A 17,904-nucleotide genomic window follows, 5' to 3' on the forward strand; every position below is an offset into this window, starting at 1 on the left:
AAAGAATGGGAAAGAAATGCAGAGCATTTTTGAATCAAGCACATCAGAAGAGACAGCTGCTGAGCTGGCCTGAGTCTCCTTTTTATTTGTCCAGAAAGCACAACAAATTACTTTCAAGTCTTCTCAGCCTAAAGTCAACTTTGTAACCCCTTGAGCAATGAAAATATAAATGTCCAAAGACTGAAATGGTAAAATGGAAACTCCACATCTCAAAGTTCCATGTGTTTGCCACATGGAAACTCATGCTTGTCTCTGGACATTTTCCTTTTGTTCCCACTCTGTTTGTGAATGTGAATTGTTGGCCATGTCCATGAAATGTATTTATGTTTTTTCTAATTTCAGCATGTGGCAAGTTGATGAAAATCACAGGTCCTATTACAGTCAAGACGTCTGGAACCCGATTTGGAGCTTGGATGACAGATCCTTTAGCATCAGAAAAAAATAACCGAGTATGTTGTTGCCCCAAATGCTTTTGCCTTTCTTTGAAGTTTTCTTTACACTTTAATTTTACAAGGATATAAACTTTCTTCTGGGGTATAGAGCTCATTTTAGAAATATATTACTTCTTTTGCATATTTTGCTTAATTCATGCTACCGGTCACTCTAAAGGAGAATGTCAAATGATACGGTATGATACGGTATTCCTCCCTAGAAATCTTCAATTTCATTGAATCTAGCTTTCATTAGTCTTATTTGCATGAATAATCCTGGGAAACAGTTCATTAAAATTATATAGATGCTTTATATTTATATTTCTAAAATGTATTCATTGAAAGAGAGATTGCCTGTTGCAGTGGAAAGTGAGATAGAGTCAGGATCTAGGTTCAAAACCCGGCAAGTCATTTGGGGCCTCAGTTTCCCTATCTGTAAAATGAGGAGGTTGGACTAGATGACTTCTAAGGTCTCTTCCAGTTCTAAATCTCTTTTTCTTAATAACTGAGGATGACCTTTTTAATCATATATGCAAATGGTAGCATAGAATGTATAACAGAATCAGATCTTTAGGAGGGTAGATCAAATAGTCGTACAGAATCCAGTAAAATGGTATATAGTCTCTGATGGTCAGTGTAATCACTGAAGCAAGATCCATTAATATAACTTAGTCCAACTTGATGAAGCTGATGTCTTTTGCATACTGCCGGAAGCACTGACGGCACACGTTCAGGCCATACTTGTGGATCAGGCCATGCCGGTCCGAACAGACATGGCATGACCGAGACCCCTGGCCAAATTTGCGAGGGTGACTGCAGTAGAGCTGCTGGTGACCCATGGCGCCACTAACAAGGACCGGAGACAAAAGCTCTAAATCTCTTATACCATCCTACAAGATCCTATGAACTTACACAGTGAAGAAATGACAAGACAATTGATGATGGGCAACTCAGAAAGTGAGAAAAAGAGATAATGGTGAAACGAGCGATTAAGGTGATCATCTAGGTACAAATGCTGGCTCTGCCACTATCTGAATGATATTGACCAAATCATTTAAGATCAATAGACCTAAGTTTGCCCACCTATAAAATGAGGGGGCTGTCCTAGCTTACCTCTAAGGTGCCTTCCAGCTCTGAAGCTATGACAGGATCCCTGATGAAATGTTCCAGGGGAAGCCTTGAGGCAGTATTAAATTTGGCAGTGTTGACTATTTTGTTGCTTTTCCCTCTTATATTTTCATTAATTGGGAATGGCAAACCACTACCCTGGAACTTTGGAAACATGCTATCTGGATTTTTGAATTCAGTATAATTTAACCCTTTGGGGACCTGATCTAAGGTGTTTTGGTTACTGGAGCAAAAGGGAAAAAAATTCATTATAAGGCATTTTCTCAAAATAAAGTCATCCCATAAACCATAAAGTTAGTGTTAGAGGGATGCTTCAATGTATGCATACTCCAAAGGCAAAGAAAATAGTCTTTAGACCATAAAATCTTAGACCTTTCTGTAAAATGTAGATTCTTGCTCCAGATGAGGAAATAGAGTAAATACGAATCACTAGGTAATTTTTTTCCCCATAATTATCAGTGACTACGTCAATACATCTGAATTATGGAAGTGAAAATGATCACCTCAGGTCTTCTGGATATAATTTTATATGAAAGGCTATGAGTCAGAGGACCTGGGTTCAAGTTATATCTCTTCTATGTACTGCTTGTGTGACTATAGACAGACCAATCTCCATGACCTCACATTCCTTATCTGGAAAATAAAGGGGCTAGAACAGGGGTGGGGAACCTGTGGCCTCAAGGCCACATGTGGACCTCTAGGTCCTCAAATGTGGCTCTTTGACTGAATCCAAACTTCACAGAACAAATCATACTTGAACTTAGTCAAAAAGCCACATTCAAGGACCTAGCAGGCCACATGTAGCCTCAAGGCTGCAGAATCCCCACCCCTGGGCTAGACTATATGACCTTTGAGGTCCTTTCCAGCTGGAATGTGCTATCATAAGATCAGTACAGTGAGCGCTGTGAAATGGCAGTAACAAAGGAGAGAAAATTCATTTATTCAGTATCCATGTCAAATGAGATATTTGTAAAAACAATTAGCACAGTATCTAACACATAGTAGGTGCTTAATAAATGCTTGTTCCAACACATAGCAGGTGCTTAATAAATGCTTGTTCCCCTTCCAAACACTTGTTGTCTCCCTCTCCCAATATAAGGATAGCTAAAATGTCTGTAAATAATGCTTTAGACTCTTCTTTTAATTCTGTTTTTTGGAAGCTGGCCAAGAACTACAATTTCATTGACATAGGAAAAACACTTAATGAAACAAATCTCTATACCGGTGCAGTCATCACCTGTTTCTTAGAGCATTGACAGACACTAAAAGGTCATATGACTCACCCAGGGTCACATGACCAGAATGTGTCATAGGCGGGACTTGAATCTAGGTCTTCCTGACTGATGCTGACTATCTATTAAGACATAAACTGGCTCAGATCCTTCTTATATTATAATAATTAAATTGAATGATTTCAAAAAATTTTATTAAGCATCTACTGTCTAGATACCAATGCTAGACACCATGAATACATTAAATCAAGATCCTTCCTGCCCTTGAAGAGCATATATTCTACTGGGGGAAGGTAAACTAGTAGAGGAAAGCAGGAAAATAATTTGGTTTTCAAGATCTTCAGATATAATAATAATCTGTATTAACATCTACTGATTTTCATGTTTTTAGGTTCTCTGATGGGTATACAAATAAGCTGAGTTGATTTTTTTTTATTCTCTCTAGGTCTGGTACATGGATAGTTACACTAACAATAAAATTGTCCGTGAATATAAATCAATTGCAGACTTTGTCAGTGGAGCTGAATCAAGGACATATAACCTCCCTTTCAAATGGGCAGGGACTAACCATGTGGTCTACAATGGTTCCCTCTATTTTAACAAGTATCAGAGTAATATTGTCATCAAGTACAGCTTCGACACAGGGAGAGTACTGGCCCAGCGGAGCCTGGAGTATGCTGGCTTTCACAATGTCTACCCTTACACATGGGGCGGCTTCTCTGACATTGATCTGATGGCCGACGAAATTGGACTGTGGGCAGTATACGCAACCAACCAGAATGCGGGCAACATTGTCATCAGCCAGCTTAACCAAGACACCTTGGAGGTGATGAAGAGCTGGAGTACTGGCTATCCCAAGAGGAGTGCTGGAGAATCCTTCATGATCTGTGGGACCTTATATGTCACCAACTCCCATTTAACTGGAGCCAAGGTTTATTACTCTTACTCCACCAAAACCTCCACATATGAGTACACAGACATCCCCTTTCATAATCAATACTTTCATATATCCATGCTTGACTACAATGCAAGAGATAGAGCTCTATATGCCTGGAACAATGGACATCAGGTCCTGTTCAATGTCACTCTTTTCCACATCATTAAAACTGAGGATGACACATAAGTGTTGCTTTATTTTTATTTTATTTTTTTTATTTTTCCAATTACCTTAGTGTCATTTGTGATAGACTCTAAAGCATCTCACTTTTTTTCTGTAGTATGTGTTTTTTTTTTCCCATCATTTGCCAAAAAGCATTTTATACTATAGAGTGTGACAAGAAAAAAAAAAACACCCAAGACTGTCCTAAGATGACCTGTTGGAAATGCATCTTAATTATTGGATCTGCAAGGCCTCTCATGACCTTGTGTGAAAAGCACTAAGGAGAGTTTGAGTGACTAAAGTCATAGTTTTCAAAAGATTAATGATCTGCCTTATATTTGAGTCAGAGACTGATGGTGGCTTAAATGCATGAATGTCTTTTTTTAACTTCTGTCCTTTTTTTAATCTGTCAACTTGTTGCTCCACATCAGGAAATATTTTGGTAGTAATTGGAACTGAAAAGAGCACTTTTCTCCCCATTTATTTCTTAAAAGACAAAAAAAAATCAAGGATCTGGTTTACTTGGGAAAATTAATGTCTATCATTTTGCTGTTACCTAATTCTCTGATGCGGTGCTGTAAAGTACATTTTTAAACCTCTTGCTAACATTTTACTGGCAATATGTATTTCTACCATTGTAACCACCATTGTGCAATTGTATCTCTTCAATTCTGTGAAAGTAAACTAAGTACTATTTTTTATAAAATACATTGTAGTTGAATCTCAGTGATGACTATGGTTTGGAAGTACAGTGGATTGTGCTCTCAGCTTGGTCCTTTTCTGTAAGGATTGTAAACCTCAAAAAGATAAGAGGAAAAAGTCCCTTTCCATTAATTCATTTCAATTCAAATGGACTGAAGAAACATCACTTAATTATGTAGCATATGCAAGGCATTGTGCTAGGGATGCAAAAGCAAAAATGAAAAACCACCCCTGCCCCCAAGAAGCTTATAATCTATTGAAGGAACACTTGATATACACAGATAAAACAAAAGATAATCTCAAAGCAGGAGGAATTTTACCTTTGCTGTGTATACAAAAGCAAAAATGAAAAACCACCCCTGCCCTCAAGAAGCTTTTTATCTTACATAATCCATTATCATTCCTAAGTGAATTTACCCCTCTCAAGAGAAAAACTTCAGTGCTACTTTCCTATGCTAAAACCAAGTATAGCTGATTTAATGCAACATTGATCACCTACCATCATTGTAGCTGTCTGCAGAATCTGCGTCCCCAAATCATATATTGGAATTAATCTTCCCATATCTCAGGCAAACAGCAAAATGTATATTTTATGGTTAAATATTTTACCCCTTAATTGACTGTTAACAAAGCAGGAACAAGAGGGGTAAGTACACATACCTAGATTCTCATTCTGCAGGAGGAACATAACACTATTGTCAATAAGGATTTTTCACAATATTCTCAAGAAACATTTTGTGAGCTTCGGGAAAGCGTGCAGTAGGTCTATACAACAACAACAAAAAAATTGAAGTCTTGCTTATCATCTGGGCTTTCAACTAGATAGGTATCCAATGGAGAGTGGGGGAGTACAGCATCATCTGCTTATGTTCCATAACCCATTATCTTTCCTAAGTGAATTTACCCCTCTCAAGAGAAAAAACTTCAGTGCTATTTTCCTATGCTAAAACTCAGAACTTGCAATTAATGTAAACAGATGGAATAATTATACTTCAACTATACTTCTACAAAGCTGAAGATCATAGAAGCATAGAGATTTGGTATTAGCAAATATTTGGGCCTGTTTTACCCAGTTCATAATTTGAATAAGAATCTCTGCTAAAATACATCTGATAGGTGATCATTTAGCCTTTACTGGAAAATCTGCCCTTTGGGGAAAGCTGCTACTTTTGAAGGCAAACCATTTATTCCATTTTGTGATAGATCTAATTGTGAGGATCCTCTTTCAACTTCCATGCATTACTTCTAGTTCTGCCTTCTGGGATCAAGCAGAAAAAGTCCAGTCTTTCTAGGTGACAGCCCTACAGACACCATGCCTCCCTATAACCTATTTTAAAACATATAGTTTTGGGAAAATGACATATATTGTCAATGGCAGATATAAGGGATTTATGTGATCTTCTGTACTTTTTAAAAAATATACATGTATATACATACACATACATAAATATATACATACATATAAATATATATGTGTGTAATATATATATTATATATAATATGCTAAATTCAGATAAACATAATGGCATGTTTACACTAACAAATACTGACAGTCATACAAAGTATTGAAAACATAAATGTTAAAGTTTAAAGTTAACATCTCAAACTAAAGTCAAATTTCATCAGCAAAAATAATCATTTAGTAACATTTTAACTTTAGAAATTATTGTAAATCTTTTTGATTTTATTCAACTGATTTTTCATTCCTTAATGAAGATTGTATCCATACTTACATGAGGCTAGCATAAATTTCAGTAAATGGTCTGTAGTTTTCAGTTTGGGAAAATTCTGATTACTTGTATTTGAAAACTGTTTTTTTTCCTCTACACTAGAGATCAGTGACTTCTCTTTCAAAAGATTTATTCTTAATAGTATGGGTTACTCTGGTAGCAAGACTTGAAAAATTCTGGAAGATGCAAACAACCAAGGCATTAATATTTAGCCCAATAAAAAAAATCATCAGATATGGATGACTTAAGATAGTAAACCTTTGTATGAGGAAAGAAAAAAGCTACATCAACTTCTGAAACAAAAGCTTTCTAAGTGAGTGACTTCAATTAGATATATGATTCTTCATTTCCTTTTCCAGAATTGCTATTATGTGGTACATTCAACCCCAAGATGATTGTAGTTTATTTGCCAGGTGTATAGTTCTTAAAGCACTTTAGGATCTCTTAAGACCTCTTTGTTGTTACAATGAGTGGGGACCCTAACATCAGCTTTTGTGTGATTTGTATTAAACACAAATAGAAATTCATTTTTTCCTCAATGAATTATTATCATGTTAGTATCTGAGATAAAAATCTTGCACTTTCAAACTTTTAACCAAGGGAATTCACTTTATAGAGAATGATTTAACATTTCTGAAAGATAGAGTGATGGAAATTGATATTTAACAATACCTAACATTAATATGGATGGCATTTTAAGGTTTGTAAAGCACTATATCTATCTATCTATCTATCTCTATACATATATATGTATATATATATACACATAAATGTTTACATGGATAGGTAGGTTACTTCATTTGATCTTCGCAACAACTCTGTATATTATGCCCATTTTATAGATGAGAGAGGTTATGTGAATTGCCCAGGGCCACCTAGCCAATATAAGTTAGGATTTGAACACCAGTCTTCCTGTCTTCCAGTTCAGGACTCGATCTACTGTGCCACACTAATCAGTGTGACAGCAACACTAAGTAATTCATAGCCTAGAATGAATCCTTTTGACTCTCTCCTCACTGATGTCCCTGTTGATATAAACCAAATTACCTACATAATTGGCAAATATCTGTCATAATGAGGTGTGTAGCCATAGCCTGAAAACAGTAACTATCACTATTTAATAAGTGATCATTTAAAAAATGTATCAATCTTCCTATTATCGACTGCACCTATGATTGCCTTAGTATAGAGCAGTGGTATCGAATTAAATAGAAATGGGGGCCACTAGACCATGTAAAAGGATCTCTGTGCACCACATATTGACTTAGAAAACCCAATATTAACATTATTGATGTCCTGTTATTTTTTTATTCGTTTTGTTAAATATTTCGCAATTATATTTCTAGCTCTCAAGAGTGTTGTGGGCAACACAGACTTGAATATTTGACATCTTTGTGTAAAGGACTCCTGGAAGAGGGAACATCTTTTACTAATTTAGGTTGATATCTTCTCTGCAATTTACAGTCTTAGAGAATTACCCAGAACACTGTAAGTTTAAATGACTTGCCTAAGGTTACATAGTCAATATGTGTCAGTGGCAGTAATTGCACTGACTCCACAAGGCTAGTTCCCTGTCTTATCTTGTCATTCGTATAATACTTCAAAGTGTGCAAAGCACTTTAAATATAGGATTAATTTTGAGGTGTGTAACAACCTTGTGAGATAGGGACCATCTCAGGAAACTGAGATTCACAAAGGTCAAGTGTTTTGCCCAATGTCACATAATGATTAAGACCAAGAGGTATGCATTAAAACCTATGTCTTCTTGCTTCCAATTCCAACATTGCCTCCCAAGAGACAATAAAATGATGCAGATGACTATTTTGTGTTTCATGGCTTATCAGTCCACAGAAAAGATATCTGTGAAAAAGATTTTCATCTTGTAATATATTCCCAACATGCAGACCAAAATGGAAAGAAAATGATAATTACTTAGAAATAATATGAGAAGAGATAAATAGAGAAATTAAAATAATCCAAGATGTTTTATACCAAAGTTCATACTTATCCGTATAAGTCAATCGATTCATTTAATCAGACAGCATCCAATTTCTCTTAATTATAATATCAGTGACATTCTTGATAATGAATATGTTTTTAGAAAGAAGGCAAAAAGATGACAATGTCTTTCTAGTTCTCTTTCCCAGAGGCAGCAATAGCTATCTGGCCGAGTAGCCAGAAGTATTTGGGTTTGAGGTCCTCATCTGTCAAATACTATCTTTGTAACCTTGAGGAAATTGAGTCACTTCTCAGTGCTTTGGGAAACTCTCTAAGCCTGTAAGCTGCAGAGAAGACACCCAATATAGGGAATCATCTTGCCAAGAGTTCCCTGTATCAATGAAATCAGAGTTCCAATCTTTATTCTTTTTTTCCTATTAAGTAAAAACTCTACATTCCTGAAAGTCACAAGTAACCACCCAACTTACAACAAAAGTTTATTAAATAGAAATAGATGATCTAACCAGAAGATTCTTTTATATTTAAAAATGTTAGATTGAAGCTTTTTTATGTTCCCTCAAAATAAATAGCATTTTGATAAAGGCAAGTTGGACACATTATTAATAGTAATAGCTAGCAATTAGTAGCATTCATATATCACTTTAATTTGCAAAGCACTTTATATATGCTATTTCATTTAATACCCACAAACACCCTGTAATGCAGATGCTATTCATTTTCTGCATTTTCCTGATTAAGAAACAATGTTAATTAAGCAGCTTTGCCAAGGTCACATAGTAAATGCATGAGTCAGTATTTGAACTCAAGTTCTCCTGATTGCAAAAACTATCTTGTATCCTTTCCAATACCTCATTGCCTACTAAAATCCCTTGGTGTTGTCCACTTTGAAAGATAGGTTTTAAAATAAAGTTTGCTTGGCCTCCTTGTAAAACAAAAATATCAAATTGTCTTTGCAAGAACCCTAATATGGATATTATTGGTAGGAAACTGAAAATCTGTCACTCACGAGAGATCCACCATGGGAAAGAATTTCAACCTGTCTCCTTACCATCTGCATATTATTGAAGTCAGCACAGGTGATATTCGACTGACTTCTGGGGGTGTGTTTGATTCATTCTCATAGTACATTTAATATCCCTAATACATGTTTTAATAGCACTACCATAGACTGAATTCATTTCATCTTCTCCATTGTAGCCAGTTAAGCAGCCCATGGGAAGGGTTATAGAGGAGAGTCTCCTGGAACTCTGGATATTCTGAATTCTATATAATAATCAATTAAAAAGTATGGTGAGACAGAATGATACAATGTGGTAATTGTTGGCGGCTTATATTTGGGAATATTCATTTCCATACAGACCTAGAGGTACTAAATGTCATTTAGCTCAATAGGCTGTATCCACTGTGAAAACAATATGTCTGTAAACAATCAAAGAAATACAGAAACAATAACTGATTTATCAGCATGGAGCCAGTTTTCAGATAAGACATATGAATTGCTTGAGGTGTACAATTGTGAGAAAACTCCTTGCATCAATCTTTGGATCTGACCAGATTTCTGGTCAGCATAACCTGAGCCTTTGGTTAAGGGTCTCTAAGAAGCAGGTAGAGGTGGTCCAACTTCCTAGCCATGAAGGGATAGGTTTAAACAATGCAATAAGGTTTTCTCCCAGTTCCTACTACTGAAAAAAGTTTTCTCACAAGACAGAAGTTGAACTACACCCATAATTGAAAACAGAACTGAGCAAAGTTGAACCACAAGATGGAGTCAGTGTGGTTCACTCAGTTCCCACAATTAGCCATTTGCTGTCCTAATCCCCTCAATTTCCTCATGTCCAAAGTTAGAGGTAGTAAGGAATGATGGCTGTATGCTGGATTTGGAGTGAGGAAGACAGAAGGTCAATTCTCACCTCTGACACTTGCTGAGGAAGTCATTCAACTACCCTGTGCCTTAGACAACATTCTAGGTCACCAATTCTTAACCTGAACCTGTGTGGGTGTGCATGTGTTTGTGTGTGTGTGTGTGTGTGTGTGTGTGTGTGTGTGATGGACCCCTTTGGAAGCCTGGTAAGGCCAATAGAATACTGTTTTAAATGCATAAAACATATAGGATTATAAAGTAAAGGAATTTCATTGAAGTAGAATTATCAAAATTATAATAATACAAAAATAAATTCATCGACACCATCCCCAGCCTCCACCCCCAATTAAGAACACCTACCCTAGATCGCATTTACTAAATCATAGATGGGTTTGTTCTGCCTTGGTGGAGGGCATTACCATAAGAGGAGTTCTAAAAGTTGCTCAAAATCATACTGATCCTTTCTGTATTCATGTCCTATGAATAAGATCCATGACATATAAAATCCCCTGGAGATTTCAAAGGAAACTGTGTGTTCTATTTAAGTCTTTTTAGCTTTTCAAAAAACAAACAAACATACTTTTACCAAGTAAATTCAACCTGAAGCTGTGGATTATAGGAAACATAACTATGCAACTTATCCCTTCATATTTAATCTGACATTTTTCAAATGGATGAATTTTTCCAATCCATCATGTCTAGTGTTTCTCCACAAATATGTTTCATTCCTCCAGAAATGCAAGATCAAACTGGTTAGCCAAAATCTCACCCTTATTTAACTGTTTAATAGGTTTTGGGGAAAGAAGGTATTATTATACCTGATATGCACATGATAAAGTTTCCAAGCTTTTGTAATCGTGTGTGTGTGTGTGTGTGTGTGTGTGTGTGTGTGCGCGCGCGTGTGCGCGCACATAGTCATTCAAAGAATTCGGGATATTTATTGGTCAGCACACACTGGGGGAGGTTTGCTATTGGTCTTTCCCAAGGCAGTGGTCAATGAGAATGCTTTCTCAGGATATGTCAGCATACAGAGCCCATATTTTATGCGTGCCTATGATTTTATGTTGTAATCTTCTTAGAACTCCAGAACTAATCAGGGATAGACTAGATTAGCATTAGAGAATTAGAGATTAGCATATGAGAATTAGAGATTAGCATATGAGAATTCTCAGGAAAAAAAAAGGGTACCTGCCAGAGTGGCTAGGCAGCTGACCTTTGAGTCAGAAAGTACTTGGATTACAATCCAGCTTTTGATACATTAGCTGTATGAACATGGCCAAATCACTTAACTTTGAAGTGTCCCTCAGCAACCATCTAAGACCATGAATTATACAGAGGAGTCAACAAATCAGGGAAAATGTGGTGGTGGTGGTGGTGATGAAGAGGATGATGACGATGAAATCATATGGATAGACTCCTCTCCCTTAGACCTATATGTGTGTGTTTCAGTGTGTATATTATATATACATATATATATGCATGTGTGTATTGTATGTGTATGAATCCTGGCAAATATACAAAATCATCCAACTTGGTACATTCTGTGTTTCCATGCTTGATTCTAGAATTTGGTCAGAGGTGTTCTCTGCCATTTTAAGTACATAATTATCAAAATATTCTAAAAGAGTAGGCCAATACCATCCAAAATGGCAATGCTAGCCTGTTAGCAGCAAATATACAGTGTATAGTCAAAACAATGTATGTCACTGCACATTTCTAAAAATAGAATTGTGATATATTATAGACTTTACAATGTTAAATTCCATTAATGAAAAAAAAAAGTCCTGTACCTTCAAGATTAGAGTTCGTTAAACCAACCTAGATAGTTCTAGCATTGCCAAGTTATTAAGTAATATACTAGGTCAAGTCTCCAACTCCCAAATCATGTATCGCATGAAATATGTTGATTTTTTGGCTTTAGGGGCCACTTTAACAACTTTTAAATGAGATAGTAGCAAATGGAAGGACATTCAAAGAATAATGATAATAACTGTCATTTACATCATGCTTTAAGGTCTGTAAGGTATTTCACTATATTATTTAAGGCTCACATCTATTCTATAAAGTAGGCACTACAGGTATTACCATCCCTATTTTGCAGATGAAGAACCTGAAATAGTAAAATTAAGTGACTTGCCTAAGTGACAACTGGTAAGTCCTAGTGTTAGGTTTTGGACCCAGATTTCCTGCCTTCAAATCCAGCAATCCACCTCTAGGCCATATTTCCTCTAAATAAATGACCTTCTTTCTCTTTCTGTCAATGAATATCAGTGCAACCCAATATTGCCTTATACCTCCCTGTAACACTCTTGTATCCTGCCCACTAATCTCTCAGAATATCATCTTGCTTCAATGGGAAAAAAGACAGGTTTCATCGTTTTAGCTGTTTGTTCTATGATGTAACTTGTAAAAATCAGTTTTTCCCCTTTAATGGCTCTCTGAGAAAGGGATAACCTGCCCCCCCCACACACACACGCAAGGCTCTCAGTATTTAGAACAGAGCCAGTGAAGACTTTATAGAAGAGGCAGCAGGAGGTCTGTTTTCTCTAGAGTTCCGTGACCTAGAACTTAGCAGTATGAAGTCTGGCCTCCATCTTGCGGGGCTTCAGAAGTAGTCTTTTGAAATTCTATGTTAGTCTTTTGACAGCACCTTTAGACACTAACTAGTACTGGGCAGAGGGGACGTGCTCCATCAAATTTAACTCCAAACTTCTGAAACTAGCTGTTGTACAAACCCATAAGCAACAAAGGTGCCTAGAAGGTTTCTTTATCTTAGGAACGATTGTATTTGACTCACACAATCACCAGAAGAAGAAAATAAATAAAAAGTGCTTTGTTTGGTTTTGTTTCTGTTTTTAAAAAAATCTATAGGAATCCTTACAGAGTGAGCTGCAATGGTTAGTGTTAAATTGAGGCTATTTTTAGCATGGGATAGTAAAATCTTAGATTGGTTAGACATATCTCCAAGACATCATTCCATTTTGAAACCCAAATAATGAACGTAAATAAACATTTTCTTTTGCACAGAGGTCTTCATTAGCCTACATTAGCAATTGACCTTGAAATTTGTTACGTGTACTAAAAAGGGAAAGCTAGGTGGCTCAGTGGATAGAGAGCTGAGCCTGGAGTCAGGAAGACCTGAATTCGAATCTGGCCTCAGCTGTATGACCTTGGGCAAGGCATTTAATGTCTGTTTGCCTTAATCTGCTGGAGAAGGAAATAACAGACCTCTCCAGTACCTTATCAAGAAAACCCCCTGGACAGTACAGTCCACAGGGTCATGCAGAGTCAGACACCACTGAATAACATCTGAAAATGGAGGCCAGACTTTCCTATGCCAGGAGTATTTTCTTACAATTGGCATTCTGATGGTGTTTCTTTGATACTTTTAGTAATCTGTGATCTCATCTGTGAGCATTCCCTCCAATAATACAAATTAGAGCCCCTGCATCTTCTACCTATGTGCAAATTTTTGTTTTACCTTAAAGCTTTCAGAGAGAAATTACCCAGAAAGCCCAGAAAACCTTTTTATCTCTAGTGTACCAGTGTATCACACAGCATTTTTGTTGTTCTCATTCTCACAGACTGACTCTCCCATCTTTTTCATCTAAATATATCCTCTGTGGTGCCTTCAATCTATCACTTAAGAATTTTTTTTTAACCTCATGTGGCTTTCTACTTAGATTCTTTATATTTTGATAGGTCTTTATGTTCTTCAAAGAGTTTTCATATCTATTTCCTTATTTTATCCTCCTGCTTGGATATCTCATCATGGTGTGGAGGTGACCTTGGTTTCTCAAAGCTTATGCAAACAGACAGTGAGCTAGGACAGGTTCTGTGATGGTGGAAATGCTTCCAGTATGTCAACACCAGACTGAGGCTGTATTCTGAGAACTAAGTGAGGAGTTTGTCACCAGCAAGCTGACAACTTGGAGCTCTGAGACACATGGGCTAGGTGTTGCCAAGCTCCATTTTTTTTTCAAATAAGCAAGTTGGAAGACAAAGCATTTCCATGGCTTACCCGAGGTCACTCAGACAGCACCAGAACTAGGATTAGAGTTCTCCAAAAAGTTCAATGTTTTGTAAACACTACTACCTCAGGAAAAATGATAAATGGGAACATTCAACAGGTAAAAAGCTGAGAACACAAGTAACATTCCAACAACTTTATACACTAAATAGCCCAACTTGTGGTCTTATTGCTCTACTTTGAGAAAGAATTGTTCATCTTTTATAATGGTTTAATTGCTGAAATAGCAAACTTTTAAGGAAACAAAACTACATTCATTTTACTACAAGGGAATGAGTTAGGGTCTTTATGATGCGTTCTATCCCATTCAGAAATGGGAAGAGTTACTTGTATGGCTTTAGTTAGGTGGTTAGATGGCACAGTGGATAGAGGACCAAGGCCTGGAGTCAGGAAGACCTGAGTTCAAATCCAGCCTTCAACACTTAGTAGCTGTATGACCCTGAACAAGTAACTTAATCCTGTTTGCCTCAGTATCTTCATTGGTAAAATGAGCTGGAGAAGGAAAAGGCAAACCACGCCAGATGTTCAAAAAAAAAGTCTTTGCACGCAACTAGGAAATAAGATATACAGGCAATGATGCACAGAAATCTATTTTGCCCTACAAGAAAGTAAGGGAAAAATCTGCTTTTAAAACTTTGAGTTCCAAATTCTCTCCCCTCCTCCTTTCCCACCCACCCTCCCTAAGAAGGCAAGCAATTCTACATATGCCACATGTGTATCATTATGCAAAACCCTTCCACAATACTCATGTTGTGAAAGACTAACTATATTTTGCTCCTTCCTATCCTATCCCCGTTTATCTAATTTTCTCCCTTGACCCTGTCCCTTTTCAAAAGTGTTTGTTTTTGAATACCTCCTCCCCCTGTCTGCCCTCTCTTCTATTGTACTCCCTTTTTTTATCTCCTTCCTCTTTCTTTCCTGTGGGGTAAGATACCCAATTGAGTGAGTATGTTATTCCCTCCTCAGGTCAAATCTGATGACAGCAAGATTCACTCGTTCCCCTCACCTGCCCCCTCTTCCCTTCCTACACAATTGCTTTTTCTTGCCACTTTTATGCGAGATAATTTACCCCATTCTATCTCTCCCTTTCTCCCTGTCTCAATATATTCTTCTTTTATCCCTTAATTTGATTTTATTTTTTTTAGATATCATCCCTTCATATTCAACCTACCCTGTGCCCTCTGTCTATATATATATACATGTATATTCCCTTCAGCTACCCTATTACTGAGGCCTCATGAATTATACACATCATCTTTCCATGTAGGAATGTAAACAAAACAGTTCAACTTTAGTAAATCCCTTATGATTTCTCTTTCTTGTTTACCTTTTCATGCTTCTCTTGATTCCTGTGTTTGAAAGTCAAATTTTCTATTCAGCTCTGGTCTTTTCACTGAGAAAGCTTGAAAGTCCTCTATTTTGTTGAAAATCGATATTTTGCCTTGGAGCATGATACTCAGTTTTGCTGGGTAGGTGATTCTTGGTTTTAATCCTAGCTCCATTGACCTCTGGAATATCATATTCCAAGCCCTTCGATTCCTTAATGTGGAAGCTGCTAGATCTTGTATTATCCTGATTATGTTTCCACAATACTCAAATTGTTTCTTTCTGGCTGCTTGCAGTATTTTCCCCTTGACCTGGGAGCTCTGGAATTTGGCAACAATATTCCTAGGAGTTTTCTTTTTGGGATCTATTTGAGGAGGCAAACTGTGGATTCTTTCAATTTCTATTTTACCCTCTGCTTCTAGAATATCAGGGCAGTTCTCCTTGATAATTTATTGAAAGATGATATCTAGGCTCTTTTTTGATTATGGCTTTCAGGTAGTCCAATAATTTTTAAATTATCTCTCCTGGATCTATTTTCCAGGTCAGTGGTTTTTCTAATGAGATGTTTCACATTGTCTTCCATTTTGTCATTCCTTTGGTTCTGTTTGATATTATCTTGATTTCTCATCAAGCTTCCACTTGCTCCAATCTAATTTTTAAGGTAGCATTTTCTTCAGTGGTCTTTTGGACCTCCTTTTCCCTTTGGCTAATTCTGCCTTTCAAGGCATTCTTCTCCTCATTGGCTTTTTGGAGCCCTTTTGCCATTTGAGCTAGTCTATTTTTTAAGGTGTTGTTTTCTTCATTATTTTTTTGGGTCTCCTTTAAGAAGTCATTGACTTGTTTTTCATGGTTTTCTCACATCATTCTCATTTCTCTTCCCAATAGTTCCTCTACTTCTCTAACTTGCTTTTCCAAATCCTTTTTGAGTTCTTCCATGGCCTGAGACCAGTTCATGTTTTTTTTGGAGACTTTTGATGTGGGCTCTTCGACTTTGTTGACTTCTTCTGGCTGTATGCTTTGGTCTTCTTTGTCACCAAAGAAAGATTCCAAAGTCTGAGTCTGAATCTGAGTCCGTTTTGCTGCCTGGCTATGTTCCCAGTCAACTACTTGACCCTTGAGTTTTTTGTAGGGGTATGACTGCTTGTAGAGCAGAGAGTATTTTGTCCCAAGCTTGAAGGGGCTGCACTGTTGTTTTCAGAGATATTCTCACAGCAAGCTCTGCCACACCAGCGCTCCTCCTCACCCAAGAACTGCCAACCCAGACCGCAACTCAGATCTAAGCAGGCTTTGCACTCCTGCTCTGATCCACCACTTTATTTCTCCCACCAAGTGAGCCTGGGGCCAGAAGCAACTGCAGCTGTAGTTCTGTAGCTGCACCACCCCCTGGTGCCCCCAGGGCAGTCACGGAACCATGAACTCCTTTCACTCTGTCCCTGCAGCTTTTCCCACTAACCTTCTCTGTTGTCTTTGGCGTTTGTGGGTTGAGAAGGTTGGTAACTGCCACAACTCACTGATTCAATGTGCTAGGGCCTGTTCTGCCTGGCTCCTGGTTTGGTTGGTCCGGGTGCAGCCCACACTGGGCTCTGCTCCTTTCCGCCCCCAGCTCCGTGCACAATAGACCTTACCCAGTGACCATCCAGGCTGTTCTGGGCTGGAGCCCTGCTTCCTTCTGCTATTTTGTGGGTTCTGCAGTTCTAGAATTTGTTCAGAGCCATTTTTATAGGTATTTGGAGGGTCCTGGGGAGAGATTTACGCAAGTCCCTGCTTTCCATCCGCCATCTTGGCTCTGCCCTCTCCCGCCATAATCTTCATTTCTTACCACATAGTAATATCCATTATGTTATTGCATATGATCATTTGTTTTGCCAATCACCAAATAATGTATATTTATTTTGTTTCCAGTTCTTTTCTACCAAAAAAAATATGTTCCAATGTTCTCATCTTACAGATGATAAATCTAAGGCCCAGAGAAGTTAAGTAATTTCACTATTCCCAAGAATATTTTGTCTGTCTAGATCTTTTTTTTTTAATGTTAGCTCTGTCCTCCAGAGGTTATGATCTTTCCCAACTTTGTTTCATCTGAAAAATTTGATAAGCATATTATCTATTGGGGAGCTGGGTGGGACAGTGGATAGAGTGCTGGGCCTAGAGTCAGGAAGACTCGAAATTCAGCCTCACACACTTATTAGGTGTGTGACCCTGGGCAAGTCACTCAACCTCTCTTCACCTCAGTGTCTTCAACTGTAAAATAGAAATAATAATAGCATCTACCTCCCTGGGATGTTGTGAGGACCAAAAGAATATAATAATTATAAGGCATTTAGCACAGTGCCTGCCACATAAGTAAAGTATATAAATGTTAACCATGATGATGATGATGATGATGATGATGACGTCTTAGACTCC

General features: G+C 37.4%; 2 protein-coding genes across 4 annotated transcripts in view; one reads left to right on the plus strand and one right to left on the minus strand.

The window, feature by feature from the left end:
* Positions 1–3,914, plus strand: part of OLFM3 (olfactomedin 3) — a 71,723-nt gene extending 67,809 nt beyond the window's left edge. For all 3 annotated transcript variants that reach the window (XM_036769045.1, XM_036769046.1, XM_036769048.1), the window contains 2 exons: positions 343–449; positions 3,237–3,914. In XM_036769045.1, the coding sequence (XP_036624940.1) occupies positions 343–449; positions 3,237–3,914 (785 nt within the window). The remainder of the gene's footprint in view (positions 1–342; positions 450–3,236) is intronic.
* On the minus strand, positions 1,100–1,294 carry LOC118858509 (40S ribosomal protein S29-like). Its single transcript, XM_036769049.1, has one exon. The coding sequence runs from the start codon at positions 1,268–1,270 to the stop codon at positions 1,100–1,102; it is 171 nt and encodes a 56-aa protein (XP_036624944.1). The 5' UTR covers positions 1,271–1,294.
* Positions 3,915–17,904: the final 13,990 nt, after the last annotated feature.

Source organism: Trichosurus vulpecula, chromosome 7 (genome assembly GCF_011100635.1).
Source record: "Trichosurus vulpecula isolate mTriVul1 chromosome 7, mTriVul1.pri, whole genome shotgun sequence".
NCBI classification, from domain to species: Eukaryota; Metazoa; Chordata; class Mammalia; order Diprotodontia; family Phalangeridae; genus Trichosurus; species Trichosurus vulpecula.

Excerpts from the sequence above, each read along its gene's own strand:
- LOC118858509 (XM_036769049.1), bottom strand. The coding sequence starts at position 1,270 with ATGGGTCACCAGCAGCTCTACTGCAGTCACCCTCGCAAATTTGGCCAG.